Source organism: Homalodisca vitripennis, unplaced genomic scaffold (genome assembly GCF_021130785.1).
Source record: "Homalodisca vitripennis isolate AUS2020 unplaced genomic scaffold, UT_GWSS_2.1 ScUCBcl_1152;HRSCAF=4423, whole genome shotgun sequence".
Taxonomy (NCBI): Eukaryota; Metazoa; Arthropoda; class Insecta; order Hemiptera; family Cicadellidae; genus Homalodisca; species Homalodisca vitripennis.
Genome location: NW_025777317.1, coordinates 18,654 through 40,956, shown reverse-complemented (window position 1 = coordinate 40,956; position 22,303 = coordinate 18,654). Strand labels below are relative to the sequence as shown.

General features: G+C 37.2%; 1 protein-coding gene across 1 annotated transcript; it reads right to left on the bottom strand.

The window, feature by feature from the left end:
* Positions 1 to 6,752: 6,752 nt before the first annotated feature.
* On the bottom strand, positions 6,753 to 8,691 carry LOC124371266 (zinc finger protein 596-like). Its single transcript, XM_046829603.1, has 2 exons — positions 7,431 to 8,691; positions 6,753 to 7,346 (listed from the first exon to the last, which is right to left on the bottom strand). The coding sequence occupies exons 1-2, from the start codon at positions 7,861 to 7,863 to the stop codon at positions 7,072 to 7,074; spliced, it is 708 nt and encodes a 235-aa protein (XP_046685559.1). The 5' UTR covers positions 7,864 to 8,691; the 3' UTR covers positions 6,753 to 7,071.
* Positions 8,692 to 22,303: the final 13,612 nt, after the last annotated feature.

Here is a 22,303-nt window from a genome sequence, read left to right as displayed (position 1 = left end):
ATTACTTTTATAGTCAGGATGACTAAACTTCCATAATATTTCGTTAGAAGAGACCAATTCAATCAACTCTTCGTCGTCATTGTTTGAAATTTTTACCTTCTCGGCGACATTTTCCTCCAATTCTAATTTTTATATTGCACAATACATGTCGGTGACGATCGCAGATTGACGTTAGATGAACTTTCTGCGATGTTTCCGCAAATCCCTGTTACACGAAACAATCACAGAAACTCTCGGATATCGGAAATTGTCTGCGAGATGGGTTCCAAAACAGCTGACAGAACAGCACAAGTTGAATTGAGTGCAGAGCTACAAAGAGTTTTTTTGGAACGGTACGAACTTGAAGGCGATGATTTTCTCTACTCTATTGTTACTGGAGATGAAACTTTGGTTACCCACTACACTATGAAACTAAGAGGCAGTCTATACAGTTTTCACCTCATTATAAATTTCAACCGGAGTTTTTCCTTCACAACGAGGTAGCGAATGACGGCGCGAATTTCGCACTTGGCGGGAGATACGATCGACATTTTTCGCGAGAGATGGTACTGCGTCAAGAATTTTCAACACACTAACCTCGAATTGGTCTCGTTTTGAAGAGGAGTAGTCAAGCTACGCGGCAGTGTTGCCAATATGTCGAAAAAGTATTCCCTACAGGTGTGAGAATACCAGTACACTTACTTTCTGGGCGTGCCTCGTAGAATAAAATACAGGTACGGATTTTTTTATAAACCACTATAAGTATAATTTTATGCATTTAAAGTGCAACAAACTATATATTTCCGAAATGAGCATAACATTTGGAGCAAAATGTATATCTAAGATTTCTTACTTGATACACAGGAACTTTGCTAGGCAACGGAATATTTTTCGTTTTTTTTAAAAAACTTTTAAGAAAGTAAAACAAAAGTTTTGAGGTTTTTTCTAATTTATCTAATTTCTTTAGGCATATTTAGATTCAGTAGTCTTTTCTGAAAAAAATCATGTATAATATGTTACATTTGGAGTAAGTTAATTGGTATAAATACTTGTTTAAAAAACCCATTACATATCAATCTAAAATACTGTGGCATTTCAGGAACAACCATTGCCAGCTCTAGGGAACATTTTCCACCACCACTGGCTTGTTAACATCATTGTTTTAATTCGATGTAATAATGTTGCCAAATTTATTTTGGTTACAAAATAAGTGGTTTAGTGATATAAAAGTTTTCATTATAAAACAAATACCAGGTATTAATGAAAGGTTCTTATCAGTGATTTTGAGACTTAATTGTAAATTTCTTAAAATATATTTACGCTAGTTAAACAAAATTAGACTTTTGTGCTATTTCTGTATTATTTTAGTGTATATAATAATAAATGTTTAGTATTATTTAGTAATCATAGTACCACTTTAAAATTTAATATAAATTAAAAAATGTTACTGTTTATTTAGCTTTTTTGTGAATAAAAAAAGTCATATATTTAATAAAATTGGACATTAACAATCTTTTGCACATTTAAGCCATTTCAAATTTTATCTACTCTTTTTCTTTACTTTGTAGAGAAATATTATTTTCTCAGACCTTATTCTAAAGTATAAAATTATTCATAAAGTGATAATGATATTACAATTTAAAATTCTACTTCTTTCTTTAAAAAAGTCATACAAAAAAAATGTTGTTCTATAATAAAAATATATAATTTATAATAATTTTACAGAGAGAGTGCAAATCAATCAAACATTATCTCTCACTGCAATAAATTTGAACTGCCAGTTCAAGGGTTTACACCTACACTGCGGCTCTATACAGAGTAAGACCACAATACCTGTAGTCCTCCCTCTCCACCGTAAGGCACCTACCGCAGTCAATGTGTTAATCTACTGTACAATCACTATCTAGCTATAATACATGTAGTTAAAACCTTCACTGCTAATGTATACTGAGAAAGACCCCCTACCCTTAATCCACCCTCTCCACCATAAGGTACCTATCACAGTCAATGTGTTAATCTAGTGTACAATCACTATCTAGCTATAATACATGTAGTTAAAACCTTCACTGCTAATGTATACTGAGAAAGACCCCCTACCATTAATCCTCCCTCTCCACCGTAAGGTACCTACCACAGTCTATGTGTTAATCTACTGCACTATCACTATCTAGCTATAATACATGTAGTTAAAACCTTCACTGCTAATGTATACTGAGAAAGACCCCCTACCATTAATTCTCCCTCTCCACCATAAGGTACCTACCACAGTCAATGTGTTAATCTAGTGTACAATCACTATCTAGCTATAATACATGTAGTTAAAACCTTCACTGCTGATGTATACTGAGAAAGACCCCCTACCATTAATTCTCCCTCTCCACCATAAGGTACCTACCACAGTCAATGTGTTAATCTAGTGTACAATCACTATCTAGCTATAATACATGTAGTTAAAACCTTCACTGCTAATGTATACTGAGAAAGACCCCCTACCATTAATCCTCCCTCTCCACCGTAAGGTACCTACCACAGTCAATGTGCAAGTCTGTCCATGGGATTTGACTGAGCGCCAATGAAGAATATCACTCAGTAGGCTGGCAAATTTCTCTTTCGTCTGTCTACGGCTGTACAAATTTTCCTGTATGCGTATCTGTCTACATCTTGACGTATCTACGGGACATCTCGAGAGTGTAATGAGCTGTTTATAGACTAAAATAATACAAAAATATAACAGTCAACAATTATTTACTACGTTTGAATGAGGTACCCGTCTACTATAAGGTTTTCCCTTCCATCAGTAATCAACCCACTGTACTCGTGAATACGATCACGAGTCCTACACAGCTGATGCCACTGTTTGGTTCAAGGATTGAAGTTATTAATAGTATATACGTCACGTCGCTTTGTAATAACGTTAACACGTAGTAGAATGTATTTGAAAACAAAACTATTATCTTGACAGTTAGCTAACCAAGCTAGTAATATTAGCCTATTCACGAAATAACAAATAACTCAACACTTATGAATTAGTTTTGAAATAAAAGTTAAAACTAATTAAAAATTATTAAACTATTTAGAGTTAGTTTAAATCACAGAGCATAGCAGAGTGTAATAATAAAGTTATTCGTCCATTACAATAATAAGATTTTATGATTTAAATTTAATTGGTGGAAGAGCCTACAATGTACATATTTATAGTCTAATTACTAGGGACAGAATTAACTAAAATAAACATTGGTTGTATTAAAATAACAACCGATAGAACGGGATTTCAGAATGGACCTTCTAAGGCATGTCCATCATTTTTTTTTATTTTTCACCAAACCAGCAGATATAATTTATTACAGTTAGGAGGCATTACTGCTAATTGAGCATTAAATAAAGTGCACGCAACATCATTAATCACAACTTTATCAATGTGTAACTTTTTCCAATAGTTCAATGCGAATAACAGGAGTAAACCTGGCACAAAAATAAGAACTCTATTCGTGTTTGAAAACTAGCTTGTTAAGAGGCTTGTTCATGAAACTATCAGAAGACTATATGAACTATATTTTGAAAATGGAGGACGAGTTCTTTAAGTAAATGCAAAGAAGTTTTCACAACATTGAAGAATATCATAAAGGCAGGCAAATATCCTGAAATTGACAAATTTGTTGTTTTGTAACCTCCACGCTTAAAGAAATGTAGAATCAAAAAAGATATTAAAGGAAAGAAACGTTTGGAAAGCGAACATAGGAAAAAGGAACAATTGTGAAAATTTAGAAAGTATGATACAAAGATTATGAGGCACGTAAGTTAAGGGTTTCCCATTTACCACAGGTCTTATCAATCCTAGGCCTGCGGAAATCTCTTAATCCGTATCAAAATGGAACCTTCCGAAATGGTGGAAGAGGTTGATATTTCTTCGGAGTTTTTCTGGATATTGCCCTAGATTATAAAAAAAGATTTGATCAATATTTGTAGGCATTTGATAAATGGGCTGTCACAGCTTCACATAGCGAGAAATTCCTAACGCATAGTCGAACTACCACATTTGGCGTGTAATTAAATTATACTTCTATTAAATCTGTACGTAAAAGAGATAAATTTAACATGTTAATAATAATCTAGATATTAAATTGATAGGGTCAAAGATATAACGCTATTTAAGGCATTTGTAGCTGTAAAAGCTGATGTCTTTCTTTCCTATAAAGCTAAACCAATTTTAATTTTTTTACATTTGCCATCAAGAGTGTAATTTTAATGTTGCCTTACATGATAGGCCTAATAATAATCTCAAGAGCCGTTGGTCGTAACCAAAACCCCAAGAGATTGTGTCCAGCGAGTTGCCACCATTGAGCATCTTGAATCACGATTGGTTAATAAATCCGATTGCACGGTTTTTGTATACATACACAAAGATGTGGGTTTAGAAGATTGGACCGAAATAAAAGAATAGTTAAAAATTAGTGCTCAAAATTATCCTACGGTCCTAACATAAAATACCCTCTGTTCACACAAGAGAAAGAGTCCTACCTAAAAATCAAGGTCGAGTAATCTAAATTTTAAATTAGAATATCAAGTCCACAGCAGTATGAAGGATAAATTCCTGCCCCGATGTAAAAATTTCCTGTAGAACAAATAAAGTACAGAATAAAAAAAAACAGGCTTAAGAGAGTTCTTTAGAAAAACATGGAACGAAGGCCAAACAAAATGTGTACAATACATGTGCTTGGATATGAGATAATGTCATCCCAATCAATTTCCTTATAAAAATTAAGGCCAGTAGTTCACACTAAAACTGTCTGTTAAAAAGTGAGGCTAGGAACGTGAGTACAAAACATACTAGTAGAATGGGTCTAAGTCCAGTCCACTCTTACCACACGTTTTGTCTAATCAACTAATTAATTATAGACCAATGTAGATGCAACTTATGTACCTATATAAACTGCTTACCTTTATTTCCTTGATTAATGTTTTTTACTAATGTTATGGTACGTTGGGTCTTGCAGTTGCATCATCTGAGGCTACATTGGACGTTATTCATAAATACCCTTTTTTCCTTTCTTTTGTAAGTTAAAGCTCAATGCTAATATAAAAAACACTTTACTGTAATGCTGCAATTTAAAAAATTTCTTAAAATTGATCCTATTATTATCCTTTGGCGCTTTCCTCAATTAAGATCTGCTAATCTTTACTTCTTCTAATTTGTACAAGAATATGACAAATTTAGTGATGACAAACATTAATTTACATAATCCTTTAGTGACTAGTGAGCGCACTATTATAGAACACTAATTAGAGCTATGTTATACAAAAACCATTTTGTTTCAGTTCAACTATGTAGTACTTAACATAATAAACAATTACAACAATCATAAATTACACCTACCACAGAATCTAGTAGTCACCATGAAAAATATTAAGATGGTATGCTTTGGGCCACCTGCTTCTAATGTAGAATACTTGGACTACGATACCGGGAGGCATCGTACTAGTTTACTTGGACTATAGATTGAACTTGGATTGGTAAACTGTTGTCATTAAACTATTGTCTTTTTCCCTAAATTAGTTCCTACACGTTTACAGGGGCTTTTTTCATAAAACAAATACAACCACACACACACGCGCAAGCACGCACCCACCCACACACACCTCTTTCAAGTGTAAATACAAAACACAATAAAAAATTAATGTCAAAATAATTATATGTATCATATGAGGTAGATAGTATTTTAGTTTATTGAGTAACATAAATTATCGTACCGTTTTGAGTAAAAGATAATTAATTTGCCTTTTAATTTAACTTACAGGACACACGTCTACATTGGCATTAAGAACACAAGATTATCTCCTGCATATTGATACCTTTAATTTTTAAATTTCAGTACAAATATAGATAAAAAGGAAACATTATAAAGGTTTCAGCCCATATGGGTTAGGATTTATTTTCAAATGGTGATTTCCAGTACAAAGATAGCTAAACAATGAAAAATAAGTTTTTTTTTCTTGAGAATTAGTTATTATGTTTCTACAAGGTCCTCTTTTGAGTGCAAAAGAGGAAACACTAAAGTTTCTCACCTGTGTTCTTCAATTGTAGTAGAAACATACCTCCACTGACAAAATTCTTTTAAGATTTCTCGTCTGTGCATGTTAATTAATGTATAATTTGTAATACATGGATATATTCACAACAATCCCTTAAGGCCATGTCACACTGCCGTGGCGTCGCGTCCGTCCAACTGCGGATGGATTTTTAAAATAATCGCTAACCATGTTGTCAAATAGGACAAGTCACACTGACATAACCGACGTGGCGCAACGTTCGTCGCGTCGGCCACCGTCTGCTGCGCTACGCGGCTGGAGCGATCCTTGGCCGACGTCGGCGATGCTACGAAGGCTCGCGCATGCGCATAAAGCACCTCCCCAACCCCCTCACCGGAGCACCGCGCGCTCTTGCCACTGCCAACTCCTTTTATTTTATATTTTTAATAATTTGTTTAAAAAACCCTTGCGCGAAGCTCTAAAACAGCCCGACACTCCAGGATGAAATGACCGCCAGTTCTAGGGTTAATGAATACTCTGGTGTCATGTTTATATGCAATCATCTTATTTGTTATTTTTCATATTATGTTTGATCTATAACAAAATTAAATATGCCTTATTTTAAAAACATAAAGACTTATTACAAAACTGAAAACATCAACACAAAAATTAAAAAATAATCCTTTCAAGTGCATCTTATATATAAAAACCAATATTTTTAAAGAGGTATATCAAAGTATTAAATGCCCTAATTACTAAGTTCATAATAGAAATAGTATTGCATGTAATAATGAAAATATAATTTTGATAATAATAATTATTAATGAATACGCTCCAGAACAATAAATTAATTTTGTAGACCTATAACAAACTATTCATTCCACTATCAGTGTATAACTAAACAAATTCAAAGTAGTTGAAATGCATAAGCAACTCCTAGAAAGACGTGGCGTTGGCCGCGGACGCGTGTCTGGTAGTTTGACGGGACTCGAGACCGTCGCGGCATACGCGGACGTTCATACTATGGATGGACGGACGCGACGCCACGGCAGTGTGACATGGCCTTTACATACTCGTAGTTTTTTCATTTGTGTGTTTTAACAAATGTCTCTTCAATGAGCCACTTTCAGTACAAGCATAGTTGCACAGGGAACAAGTAAAAGGTTTTTCACCTGTGTGTTTTAACAAATGTCTCTTCAATGAGCCACTATAAGTACAAGCATAGTTGCACAGGGAACAAGTAAAAGGTTTTTCACCTGTGTGTTTTAACAAATGTCTCTTCAATGCGCCACTTTCAGTACAAGCATAGTTGCACAGGGAACAAGTAAAAGGTTTTTCACCTGTGTGTTTTAACAAATGTCTCTTCAATGAGCCACTATAAGTACAAGCATAGTTGCACAGGGAACAAGTAAAAGGTTTTTCACCTGTGTGTTTAAATATATGTTTCTTCATGTCATAATTTTGTGCAGAAGCGTAGCTGCACAGGGGACACTTATACGGTTTTTCTCCTGTGTGAGTTAACATATGGCTCTTCAGGGTATGACTTCTAGAACTAGCATAACTACACACGGAGCACTTATACGGTTTCTCACCTGTGTGAGTTAATATATGAGTCTTCAAATCACTATTTGAAGTACAGGCATAGTTACAGAGGGGGCACTTACAAGGCTTTTCGCCTGTGTGAGTTAACATGTGTTTCTTCAAGGCACTGTTTCTAGAAGTAGCATATCTACACATTGAACATGTATAAGGTTTTACACATGTGTGAGTTAATATATGTTTCTTCAAGTTACTATTTCTAGTACAAGAATAGCTACAAAGTGAACACTCATATGGGTTTTCACTTTGGGTTGCCATTTATTCCTCCAGTGGCACTCATGTACAAGTATAGCTGCAAAGAGAACAGTTTTATTTCCTTCTTTACTTGTAGCCTAGCCACAATGTGTAAAAGTGTACATTTTTGCCAATACTATGAATCTATAATAAATAATTTGGCTAATCATAATAAATCACTTTTGCATGGAATATAAACTAAATGAAAACCAATGTTAATAATATTTATAATTTAAAATTTTACTTGTTACACAACTTTTTATAGCATACATAATTCTATTTTGTCTAAATGAGTTATAAACAAACACCATTCACTAATAGATATTTAATGCAAATACCAAGTATTATCTAATAGCAAATAAATGAGCCAATATTCTGATCACAGAAAAGTCTATCGTGGAAGCAAATTGCATTAGGAAAATCTGATGTACATCACTTATGTTTAATGAAAAATTAAACACTTGTAACATTTTGATTTGCATGATGCACACATGATAAATAAATTAATTGTGTCCTCAGTTATAACTGCTTCCAACAGCTATGACATTGAATCTGAAACAAAGAACAAACTTATACTAAAAGTTTTATTTCATAATTTAGTGGAGTAGAGTAAATTTCCCTGTACACATGCTCGTATAACTAAAACATTATTTACTTAACATTGTAAGATTTCCAAAGTGTAATGAACATTTTTATTTATTAATAATAAACTAGAATACTAATTTCTTATTGCTACAAGAGAGGCACAGGTATGTATTTCTCATTGTAATCAAATATCATTAACACAAGTTGGGATAGTCAATAACAATGAGTTGATGTCAAGCATCACATGTAATGGTTAAGACTACTTCCAATCTGACACTGTATTTGACACTGTTGTGCTCAAATACAAGAACCTGAGCACAAATCGCGTAGAGCTCACTGGTCACATGAAGATGACGCACAGTGGGGGTAGATAGCACTTATCCATGGCTAAAATTATACCTTCATCACATCAAAAACATGGTTTTTCATGAAATTCGAATGACTTATCCTTACCTTTCATGACAAACTGAAATGAATATGAAATGATATGAATATTTATATGATATATTTTCATACTATGATATGAATATAAACAAAAAGGTACTTATATTGATTAAAATAATTTTAGAAGGTAAAGAAGAACGTAAATGTGAACATAAAACATGAATATTTTAAACATTAAAGTGCCTAAACATTAATGCTTAAGTATCGATATTGTGATAGTTCTCATGGTTATTGAAAATCACAGGAGTAAATGAGACGTTGGTAAATTTACTATATGTTTCTAAATATATTTCATACACAAATAACTACAAAACACGTTTTAGCAAGAGATAATGTGTGTACTGCTGATCAGTTGTTGCCCACGAATAGATGCAGCAGATTCTCGACGATGATGCGCCAAAATATAGAACATACGAATTATACTTAAATATTAAGCACTTCGGTTGGTATCAGAATTGAGTGAAGATAGCCGCGGGATCAAATATCGGAATCGATCCATCCCTAATAAAAATATAAGACATTATAGAAATACATTCATAATCAACATGTTTTTCACGAGTCCAAAATGAATGCATAATTCACGCTTATTGAGGTTCTCATATTTGGTGGCAGCTTTGGTTACAATCCTACGAAAGTATCATGACTCCGCATTTATCCCACTGCCGGCCAATATATGAAGAATACATCAGAAAGTTATCTCCTACGGAAGTGCGGTTAGTTTGAGATCTGTAGAATCATTTCGTCAGTAGACACATGTACAGAACAGTCACCTTCCATAGTTATTCTGCCCGTCCTCATGGCCTACTGGCCTGTGCGAGGATCTTATCAAACAGAAAACGAGGGAAAGTCGATGCAATACAATTCGAGGGTACTGATAAAAAGTACAAGGGTCACAGACAGGATTAGAACCTGCGCTGTCTCTAACTCAGACTCAAAGTCCAACTTCTAGACCTCTCGGCCATCGGCACGAGCCCTCAGAATACGAACATAGTTAACGTAATCAATTATCACAAAATATTGGCTCTTAAATATTTGGTGTTTGCCTTTAAATTAATGCAGGAATGGAATCACAATTATTCAACTTAGACAGTAAACTAAACACACGAAAAGTTAAGTTTAAGCCACAGCGTGTTCGATATATTATAGCTATGGACTACGAAATAACATGCCATTAGGCTCATCATACACGCTGGATTATATCGTTTCAACAGTTAAAATTATCGACCAACCGTTACGTGTGGGTGAAGAATGAATAGTTTTGATCGGAGGACTGAAGGGATTTCAGCTAGCCGCTGTCCATCCAATGCTGCTCTGACGACGAAAACTTATGTGCGTGGTGGATTTGGCCGGATGGCTGTCTGCAGACTGACAACATTTTACGTTGCTTTTACACTGGCAAGTACAGTTGCGAGAGAACTTGAGAATGTGAATAAGATAAGTAATTTTAATCGCGGGAACTTTGTACAGCATTATCGCTGGTTGTTGCGGGAGTCAGTACGAAGTCTGTTCTGTTCACACACGGATGTGATGTCTCAGCAATGTTTATAATTAATTAACGGCTGACACCTCTGTCCAATTCTTGCAAACAACTGTCCGGCGATACTGGTTGCGGCGCTCACAAGTTCTTGCGCCCGTTTGGACTAGCAATTTATTTTTACTGTCTGAGACAAAACTTGCGCAACTTTTTTCCAATTTAAAATCAGCTAGTTCAGTCAAGCTTTTGATATAACCGAGATAGCAAAACCTAACAAAACTTTCTTTTGTAATCTAGACACTCGTCCACAGACCAAACCGGGGCCTCGCCGAAATACGAAGCGGCGACTTAAAAAGTGTAATGTTTTTTTATTCCACTTACGGAGAACGCTCGACACTGATTACGAATGACGTAGACGGCAGGACGTTACCACAGGGTGCCGCCGCTGATCTGCCGCAAACTTCAGACATACATTTTCTCCTGCCGCTCAGTTCTCAGGTAATTCTGTCATTGCTATCCATCAGAACCATCAGGACCTAAACGTCCCTTCTCGACTGTACTTGTTGATCACACTAATACATTAAATTTAGTTTGAAAAATCATATGCATATTTGAGTATGGATTAAATTAGTAATTACACAATTTTAGGGGATTAACAACATATTTTTCAGTGTGAAGTCATTGTGTTGATTTTTAATAAAGAAATTGATATTTACATGTGATCAAGTTACCAAATTAGTGCAGTAATTGAAGCGAAAAATACGGTCTTACCTCCGAATTTTTTTACTGTGAACCGATTTGCATGAAATTTTGGAATTAGGCTCATCTTACCCTTAACTTCAAAAGTGAAAATGATCTGAACTCCGCCTATTATTTTAAGGGGCGTAAACAACCCCTTAATGGAAAAATTGACATCGAGTCATTTTATCGCTAGAAAACATGTCTAATAGTAAGTGGTGAAATTGTAAAGTGTTTTCTAACACAATTACCTCATATTAAAATCATTTTCAACCCCTTGAAAATCGTACAACCCTTGCAAACAACCCCTAAATTGAAAGAATAACAAAAAAATTCTTTGGTACGACATAAAAAGATGTAAGTATAGAGTAAGTAATAGTTTATATTCTCTATAATAATTATCAAATTTTTAACCCCCTTTCAACCCTTGAAAACTACCCCTTGATAAAAAATTGTTAAAATTTGTTTTATAAAATGAAAAGGATTTAAATATTATTCCAAACTCTCGAAAATGGTTATCGTATTCTTAAGCTTTTCTACCCTTAAAACTACCCCAGTAGTGAGGAAATGTATTTTCTGGAACACAAGGTCACATGACGTCATCACTTAGGAATGCGGAATCAACAATCCCCCCCTCCCCCTCCACCCCCCTCGCCCACAGAGGTCGTTGACCCCGACAAGGTCGGTCATCGACCTGACGACCTTGGCCTTCAAGGTCACCCGATGACCTTTACCTTGGCCTTCAAGGTCACCCGATGACCTCGACCTTGAGTTGTAAGAACATTTCGTCATAAGGCTTGTGTCATCATACAACTGCGACAACACACGGCTATACGTAGTTTACTTATGACGTCAATATGAGATCATTGTAATAGTTTGTGGTATTACTGATATTGTATGTTGGTATAAAACATGGGCAGGAAGTAGTTTTCCGTCTGGAGTTTTTTTTAATTCATTAATATTAATAGAGCGGATGACCAGAGTGATTAAGCCACGCGCAAGTTTGTTGCAACAGTATAATAATAAGTATTTATTCACTATGGTAATGGATTCGAGGAAGTGTGTAAACAAGTGTAGTTATGCAACGTGTGATACAGCCTTGAGGTTTCTTTATAAGCTGAGGAGTAAGTTTTAGCCAGCAGTGCAAGGTTGTTTGTTGCATCAGCACAGGAAACACCAGTGTGATTAAGTCATGCGCTCAGAGATATCAGGTGATTAACAATATGTTATTATTATATAAGTATACATTACAGGATTGATATGATTGGTTAAAAATATTATAAGTCATGATTCATAAGAATGACGTCATAATTTTAGTATAAAACCGAGTTATTTGTGAACGAAATCATTAGTAACGAACAACATTTCATATAGTGATTATTTAGTTTTTGTGTGTGTGTTAATACAGGTAATTAAATATGGAACTTCCTAAAGAAAGGCTATTTCAACTTACCAATGTGTTTTAAAGTTTTTGTGCGAGAACATTTAAATGAAACAAAAGTTGTTTTAGAATTAAACAATCAAACTTTCATATTAGATATTGATAATTAGAAAAAGTTTAAAAAATATTTTTCTGTTATTGATACTGAATTTAGACTGAGACATAATAATTTCAATGATGATGATGAAGATATAACTGATTGACTCGATTATAGAACAGTATCATTTTCCAATCCTGTAGTGAAACCTTACATCGCCGCTCGCACACCCACAGCAAACCAACAGGGAAACGCGCGCCCATGGTGGCGAACGGGATGCCGGATCAAAATTAAACTAGGTAAAAAAAAAAAAAAAAAAACACCGTGGTCAGTATACTCAGGTTCATTTACTACGAAAACACAGGCCTATCCAGTCAATATAATTAAGTATATATATATATATATATATATATATATATATATATATATATATATATATATATATATATATTAAAAATAAAAAATAAAAAGTGCCTGCAGTAGTATATACCTCGAACAATTCTTGTCAGGTGCACCTGCATACAAAAATTGGAAACGCCATAATTTGAAACAAGAAATGCCAATTCCACCCGGTATCCTTCGGCTAAGGGCGGGCTCCTAATGAAATCCAAGAAATAACTAAATAATATCTAAAACTAACTTAAAATTAAATAACAAAATATAAACTATATAAATGGCAACAATAACAATATCACAGGGTATCACAGATGTTGACTGGTAGAAATGTCCATCATGGTGGCCGTCCCTCAGCAGAGCGCAAAGTGAAGGTTCTCTGCGACCACGCATGATGGAGAGATGACAGGAGATAAACAGCTCATCCCTTGGACCTCATCAGTGAGGGGCCGTAAACCTAGCCGCACATGTTAGAAGGAATCAGCTCAGCAAATCTAACAAAATACTTAAATAAACCAAAATTTTAAACAGGAGCTACTCCTAACTAGTACACTACAGCTCAGAGTCTTTACGCCACTCTCCGGAAAGGCCAAACGCCTTCAAAAGGTCAGTCGCCTCTGCAGCCAATAAACCACACACACACTATATAAAACACACATGAGCCGGGGAGATATAGGTATTGAACCGGCTCAGACTCCCCCCCCAAAAGGAGGATCTCCCCTCTGTTAATTTCTTCAAAAAGAAGAACCGAACGAAATGCCTCTCCCCCCAAAGGTTGAAGAATTATAAACCGGAAACCCTGAAGTCTGCAGAAGGGAAAACCAAGAAAATCCAGTTGGAGGCAAGAAATCCCTCCAAGAGTAGCGTGGGTACAAAGAAGAAAACAGGAACCTTGATCAGGAAGAAGGAGCAGAGGTGATCAGGCCTCTGGACCTAAAACCCTTCCGCACAGACTAAAGAGAAATCACGGATGACTCCGGCAAGGCTTCAGATGGGATATGTGCGCCTTCCTGAAAATCTTCTCGGACTGAGGATCTCCCAGTCGGGCAGTCACCGGAGTCAGAAACTTCAAGATGCGGTGGGGACCAGTCCACCTGTAGCAAAGTTTAGCAGCTCTTTTGTCCACAGCCGAACTGACTGGGTGAGCCTTGCAGTAAACTAGATCCCCCACCTGGAAGGGATTGGCAATACGACCTCGGTTGTACTTCCTCCTTACTAACTCCCTAGCCCGAATGAGATTCCGCCTGGCTGCCTCCCAAGTGGCTTTCACATCGGGAGTACCAGGAGGTGGCAGAAGATCGCTAATTTTCCAAAGGTTCGCCAAGGGGTTGTTTGGCGGAAAGCCAAATAATAACTCGAAAGGTACCGCCTTGTGACTTTCATGCTGGGCCGTATTAAAGGCAAATTGGATCCAAGGTAGTTGTTGATCCCAGGTGGTCTGATTTTCCGCATGAAAGGCAATGAGAGCAGATCGAAGATTGCGATTAAACCGTTCGGCGTGAGAAGGCTGAGGATAGAAAGGGGAAGTAGTCACATGGCGGATTCCGTGCCCAAAGCACATTCTTTTAAAGATATTAGAGACAAATTGTGAACCATTATCGGAAACTAAGGTGGCGGGGATTCCAAAGTGTTGAAAAAAAGGTTACGAAGTGCTTGCACCGTGAGCTGCGCGGTAGCACTCCGCAATGGGAACAACCAAACAAACTTGGAGAAGGCATCCACACAAACAAGTAGGAACTTATTTCCGGACTTGCTACGCGGGAGAGGCCCAACATAGTCAATGAAAACCTTCTCCAAAGGTTTTTCCGCCACCTCAGATGACAAAAGACCCAACTTGGTATTTTGAGCGGGTTTGCTTAGCGAGCACAGTTCACAAGAACGTACTCGAGCTGCAATATCCCGGTCCATACCTTTCCAGATGAACTGATCCCTAATCTTCGCGATGGTCTTATGAATTCCTAGATGTCCACCCACAGGAGAAGAATGAAAATACTGAAAGACCATCGGTACAAGAAAGCTTGGCAGCACTAACTTAGGTTTTCTCCGCTGCTTGTCACGGCAGCATAGAGCACCTCGGTACAGAAAATAAGGAGGGTGGGCACCTCCGTTTTTAAGCTCATTGATGATAGCAGTCAGCTCGGGATCCTTAAGTTGGTGTGGAACAATGTCCGAAAATGCCAGAGGAAAGTCTAGGAGCACGCCACAACATGGCGGCTCTGATAAATTCTGGTGGTCGTTGGGTAAGTGATACATGCGTGACAGAGTGTCCGCTATGATATTTTGGGTGCCTCGCACGTGCTGCACTGTGAACTTAAGGGCAGAAATTTGGACTACCCAGCGACCAATCTTCCCGAGCTGACGGGGGTGGGCAAGGAGCCAAGAAAGTGCCTGGTTGTCGGTTTCCAACAAAAATTCTTTATGTTCTAGGTAACGCCTGAACTTGTTAATTCCAAACACGACAGCCAAACATTCCAGCTCATAAACAGAACAACTCTTCTTCTCACAAGGGGTTAACGTGCGTGAAGCATAAGCTATGGGCTGCCGGATACCATCTACTTCTTGGGATAAAACAGCAGCAACGGCTAAGGAGGAAGCATCAGTTTGCAAGACGAACCTACGACTGAAATCAGGCATAGCCAAGACTGGAGGCTGCATCACTGCCTCTTTCAGCTGCTCAAAAGCAGTCTGTTGCGCTTCACCCCACTCAAACTTGGCACCCTTTTTCCTAAGAGAGTTCAGAGGGGCCGCCACTTCAGCAACATTGGGGATGAAACGACGATAAAAATTTATCATTCCCACAAAACGGGCAATCCCCTTGGCATCCTTAGGAGGAGGAAACTCCCTGATTGCCTGGGTTCTCTCTGGATCAATACAAACACCTCGAGAAGAGACAAGATGACCCAGAAACGATATTTCAGGCTGAGCAAAACTCACCTTTTCAGGATTGACGGTAAGGCCAGACTCTCGCAGCCTAGTTAGAACTTCCTCCAGATGAGTCAAGTGCTCCTCATAACTCTCACTGTACACAAGCAGGTCATCCAGATAGTTGAACACGAACTTAAATTTGACATCATGAAAGATAGAATCCAGGAGTCTGGTGAGTGTTTGGGCCCCCACAGCCAAGCCCATTGGCACTCGGGTGAACTGGTACAAATTCCAAGGCACACAAAAGGCAGTGAGAGGTCGAGACTCGTGTTTTAGAGGAATCTGATGGTATGCCTGATTAAGATCAAAAATGGAGAAATACTTGGCCTTACCAAACCAGTTGAAAGCAGAATGCAAATCGGGGAGAGGCACGGAATCAACTTCTATCTGAGCATTGAGCTTTCGATAATCCAGGACCAATCTGGACTTCCCATTAGGTTTCGGCACTAGAAACGCTGGACTGGAAAAATTTGAGCAAGACGGCTCGATTACCCCACTCTTAAGTAAATCATCGATCATATTTCTCAGAATTTCCATCTTGGGCGGAGCAAGCTTATATGGATGGGAACGTACAGGACGGGTGTCTGTAAGACGAATCTCGTATTCCAAGAGATTGGTCGTGCCCAGTTTGTCAGTGAGGACTTCAGGAAAACTGGAACAAATCTGCCTTATGTCCTCAGCCTCTTTCGGCGTAAGATGTCCTAGTTGGTCAGGAGGAGTCAAGCTCTTATCTTCCATCTCTAAGGCAGCAGTCCCACGAGACTCGACATCAGAAAAGGGAACGAACACCCGCCTGGCGAAAGCAAAGAAAACATGACTGGAGGCCAAATCCAAAATCATGCCAGTTTTTTCCGATAAAATCTGCTCCCAAGATGAAAGGAAAAGTCAGGTCCTTAGCCACCAAAAAGCTCCAATCCCAAGAGAAATAATTAATTTTTATGTGAATCTGGGCACTACAGATAATAGGTAAAGGTGTGCGTGAAGCAGTCCAGCAGATAAGTGAACTAGGCTCAACCTGCCGTATTAGCCCAGAGGATTTTAGATCTTCAAAAAACGACAAAGAAATCAGGCTGCGTGCTGACCCAGAATCAACCAGGGCCTTCTGCACCACATTCCCCACAAGCACATCCAGTTGTGGACAGGTTGAGCGGGCAGCCCTTACTCCCTGCGCGGCCAGAGCAGCAACCTCCCCTCTCGGCCAACGATGATAACTGTCCCCAAGTCTATTTCTTTCTGTTTTCTTTCTGTTCTGTATTAAACCAGCTACCCTTTTACCATCAAAATTATGTACATTTTTGCCCTCAAAATTACCTTTACGGCACGAGTCGGGCTTACTCGTCCGCAAGCTTACTAGTTTTTTTTATTAAGTGGACAAAACGGTCTAATATGTCCCACTTGCTTGCAGCCATAACAAGTAGGAGGCTGCCTACGGGAAGGAGCAGCTGCTGGCTCAGACCGCACCGGAGCATGGACCGGCCCCGGAGGCAAGTGAGGAAGATGCCTCGACATGGCCTCCCTTTGATCATCCGCATCCTGAACCCCTCTAGAGATGATGGAGAGGCGGTCCAAATCCGCAAAAGATGCGGGACGGCTACAAAAAATCAAACGGGAGCGTTCTTCAGGTTTAATGCCCTCCAAAATAAGGCTCACCAACTCTGTTTCGCTCAAGCTCAAGCGCAACACCCGGGCTACATCCCGTATCTCCCCGACAAAATGGCTCAACGTCTCGTCTGGTGCCTGAGGACGGTAAACGCGTTCCACCCGCAAGCGCTCCCTAACCCGAGCAGGTACAAAGAACTCCAAGATCTCGGCATGGAACTGGTCAAAAGTGGCACCTCTCTTGAGGCAGTCTAGAAGGCGATCAAAAAGCGGCCTTAAGGAAAACTGCGCTAAAATCTGCATAAGCATGGCATCTGTCATACCAGGAAATTCTCTCAGCTTAAAAACTTCCAGAAGGAAATGGATAAGTAAATTAGTGTCAAGCCCATCAACTCTGGGGAAGTGTTGTTAAAACACTCCCCAAAGGATGGGGCAATTTGCCAAAGCTAGAAAAAAGGAAGGCACAACTATAGATGATGCCTCACCAGCCGCTTCAGGAGGGCCACTACCCATCGGAGACATAGTAACTCTGGGAGGCTCGAAAGAAAGAGCCGGTGGACGGTTAGCAAAGGTAATGGTATTGGGAACCTCCGTTGGAGTGACAGCGGTAAATAGTACCCCCTTCTCTTTCACCGAGCGCACCTCACTCAAACCATCTAAGGCTTGTTTTAATTTGTTACTGGCCGAAAAGGCCCAACTTTTAATATCAGAGTCTAAACTAGGAGCTGACATAAGTAAAACTATTCTGTCACGCCAATGTAAAAGTTGAGATGCCAATCTAGCCTTTGCTGACCCGGACATGGGAAGTGACTCAAAATTAATATCGTCTTCTAACTCTTCCATTCGGGTTTTACAATACTCAAATTCAGTATTAATTTGGAACTCTGCATTCCAGCTGCGGTGCAACGCTATACAATCCCGTAATTGAGCTCTTAATGCCCTCACATCTCCCTCGGGCTTCTGTCCTCTCGCCAGGACCTCAAAAACCAACTCGGGCTTGCGCAGATGTTCAGGCACCAGGGAAAACGCCATACCAAACAATTAAGACAAAATAAATACAACAAAGCGTACGCAACAATTACTTAGTAAACTAAGTGGACTCAACTCACAAAGGGCTTACACTGACGAGGTCCAAGTGAAGAACTTAATACCTGCTACCTAATAGAAGGATACCCTGCAAATATACACTAACCACAACCTACAAACACAGAAGCAATAAATATAACAAAACAACACATTGATAGGGGAGAAGTAGAGTACAGTTAGGTAAATTTAGCGGTTAAGCAATTTAGAGTCCCCTGCTCCCTGCAAAGGGTAAGTCTGCAGGAAGCAAGACACTAAACCAATTCCACCCGGTATCCTGTGCTAGGGCGAGCTCCTAATAAAAAAAAAATGTGTACTCTAACCTCCCTCTACCTAACACTAACCTACACCAACAAACAAAACCAGAACTGAGAGACAGCTGAGAGAGCAGGTAACCACGCTCTGCTACCATTGAAACCTTACATCGCCGCTCGCACACCCACAGCAAACCAACAGGGAAACGCGCGCCCATGGTGGCGAACGGGATGCCGGATCAAAATTAAACTAGGTAAAAAAAAAAAAAAAAAAAAAAAAACACCGTGGTCAGTATACTCAGGTTCATTTACTACGAAAACACAGGCCTATCCAGTCAATATAATTAAGTATATATATATATATATATATATTAAAAATAAAAAATAAAAAGTGCCTGCAGTAGTATATACCTCGAACAATTCTTGTCAGGTGCACCTGCATACAAAAATTGGAAACGCCATAATTTGAAACAAGAAATGCCAATTCCACCCGGTATCCTTCGGCTAAGGGCGGGCTCCTAATGAAATCCAAGAAATAACTAAATAATATCTAAAACTAACTTAAAATTAAATAACAAAATATAAACTATATAAATGGCAACAATAACAATATCACAGGGTATCACAGATGTTGACTGGTAGAAATGTCCATCATGGTGGCCGTCCCTCAGCAGAGCGCAAAGTGAAGGTTCTCTGCGACCACGCATGATGGAGAGATGACAGGAGATAAACAGCTCATCCCTTGGACCTCATCAGTGAGGGGCCGTAAACCTAGCCGCACATGTTAGAAGGAATCAGCTCAGCAAATCTAACAAAATACTTAAATAAACCAAAATTTTAAACAGGAGCTACTCCTAACTAGTACACTACAGCTCAGAGTCTTTACGCCACTCTCCGGAAAGGCCAAACGCCTTCAAAAGGTCAGTCGCCTCTGCAGCCAATAAACCACACACACACTATATAAAACACACATGAGCCGGGGAGATATAGGTATTGAACCGGCTCAGTAGTCAGTAAATGTTATATGTTAGATGAGTATGAAGATAGAAAATCCGAATGGGAACAAATTGCAAGAGACAGAGATCGTTTTAGAAAAAGAATAGCTGAATTTAAAGAAGTGTTTAAATCAACTTTGAAAAAAAGTGCAACGTGAGTGGAAAACTTTCATGTGTGTTAATGAAAGATGAGTTGTGAAACTTATACCGTCTCAAGGTCGCCAACTTTGTGAACAGTAATGAGTGATTTAATAAACCATTATATTTCTTCACTTCCACTTGAGTTAAAATTTAAAATATTGCTTAACCTTTCATATGAAGATGTTTATTTTATAGAAAACGATTATTTTTGGTATCTATTTTGTAAAGAACACTGTATTGAAAAAAAAACATGCAATATTTTCTTGGAAAAGTAATGTTATTCTTAATAAAACTTTAAATAAAGATTGTGCGCATGTAGTTTCTTTTTATGCATCTAGATTGTATTTGGGTCAAATTTATTCACATCAAATTTCTTCAGATTTTGTAGCTTACGTAGGTAATCATTTACATAAATGGTTACATATATTTTATAAAAAGGGAAATTGTTATGTTGAGGATGGGTGTATTACAAATTATGCAATATTTGTGGGTGATACTGAATTTAGTCTTTCTAGATTATTAGATATTAATATATTACGAAGTGTTACAATAGATTTTTTGAGAGTCAATTTTTATGATAATCTTAGAATTATAGACTTTTCAGAACACAATGATTATTGTTATGTATCAATATATAAAAATCTTCCAATAAATAAGATAATTTTTCAAAAATTTAACGATTTAATATGGTTACTTAAAGAAAATCAAAATGTAGTTGGTTTTTTAGTTTCAATGAACTGCTACTGTTATTGGTTAAATATGCTTGAGTGATAATATTCAGTTCATATTCATTCTACTTGTTGAACTGAACAGGTAATATGGAGTATTCTTACAGTAAAACTTTTATTGTTACAGGAGATATGAAAGTAGTTGTTAGCGGCTGGCAAAACCAAGTTCAAATTTGTATTGTAAATAAAGATAATAAACATAATTTCGCTTATATGGATCTTGATAAATGGACTGAATTTAAAAAACAAATTAATACTATTGATGGTGAATTTTGGAAGAGATTAAATTACCAATATAGTACTTAAAATATATTATTTTAATTTTTTGTTTTATAGGATGGAGTTTATACTGGACTTTCAAGGATTCAAAAACATTATCAACGATTTTGTCATAAAAGAGCTTGCTCTAATATCAACGGACGAGCAAGTGTACCAACTGCAGTTGTTTCAACCACCGTGTAATTTTAACAATCTCCCTACACATTTACAAAAACAAGTCAACTGGTTAGAGAAACAACATCACGGTTTACAATGGAGTTCTGGTGTTAAACACTATTCTGAATTGAAAGACGTTTTTAAAAATATAAAAATACAAGGTAAAATTTATGTAAAAGGCACTGAAAAAGAAACGTTTACAAAAAAATTGCTATCTGAATTCAATGTTGAAGTAATTAATCTTGAAAATCTCAATTGTCCTAGTTTATGTAATTTAAGAAAACAAATGAATGTAGATATATTGAAACCATGTGTGTTTAGTCATAATTCATCAAATTGCGCATATATAAATGTACATGCAATTTTAAATTGGTGGAAGAATACAAAATATGTTAAGGAAAATTTGGAAAAAATTAATACAGCAATCAAACTTTGTTCCACAATTGGTTACACAAATTTGTCAAAAGATCAATTAGAATATCTACCAAAAGAATATATATTAAATCACATTGTTAACATTGATTGTATTTATGATAAGTTACCAGTTTATTTGAAAAACGACAAGGACATATTAAAATCACTACGTTGTCAAGAGCATTTTTTCCCCAGACTTTGTGAAAATGATGGTCCACAACCGAAAATAAAGGACTGTTACTTTTGTAATTATGGTGAAAATTGTGTATAGTAAATAAATAAATGTGTGTGTGCTTTTGAAAAAAAAATGTTTTCTTTCTATTTACCTTGCACTTATTCTTTATAAATATAAAATAGTGTTATTTACTTTTTCATATCAGCTATGAGTGTAAAAGAGGAAATAGCAAAAGAACTGCACAGACAAGCGCGTAAAAATTTTCCTCGACGATATGTAGAATTGAAGGGATTAAAAGACTTATATCAAGCGGATTTAGTTGAAATGATACCTTATTCTAAATGTAATAAAGGTTATAAATATATAATGACAATGATTAATTGTTTTTCCAAATTTGCAATAGCTGTTCCGTTAAAATCAAAAAGTGCTACTGATGTTGCGCTAGCATTAGACCCGATTTTATCCAAATTTCCAATGAAACATATTCAAACTGATGCGGGAAAAGAATGGTTTAATGTGAAAGTTCAATCTTTATTCAATAAATATAATATCAATCATTATAAATCTTTCTCTGATTTAAAAGCAAGCATCGTAGAACGTTGG

Excerpts from the sequence above, each read along its gene's own strand:
- LOC124371266 (XM_046829603.1), bottom strand. The coding sequence starts at position 7,863 with ATGGCAACCCAAAGTGAAAACCCATATGAGTGTTCACTTTGTAGCTAT. Across the intron at positions 7,347-7,430 it reads ACATATATTTAAACACACAG|GTGAAAAACCTTTTACTTGT; the intron begins GTGAAAAACCTT and ends TAAAACACACAG.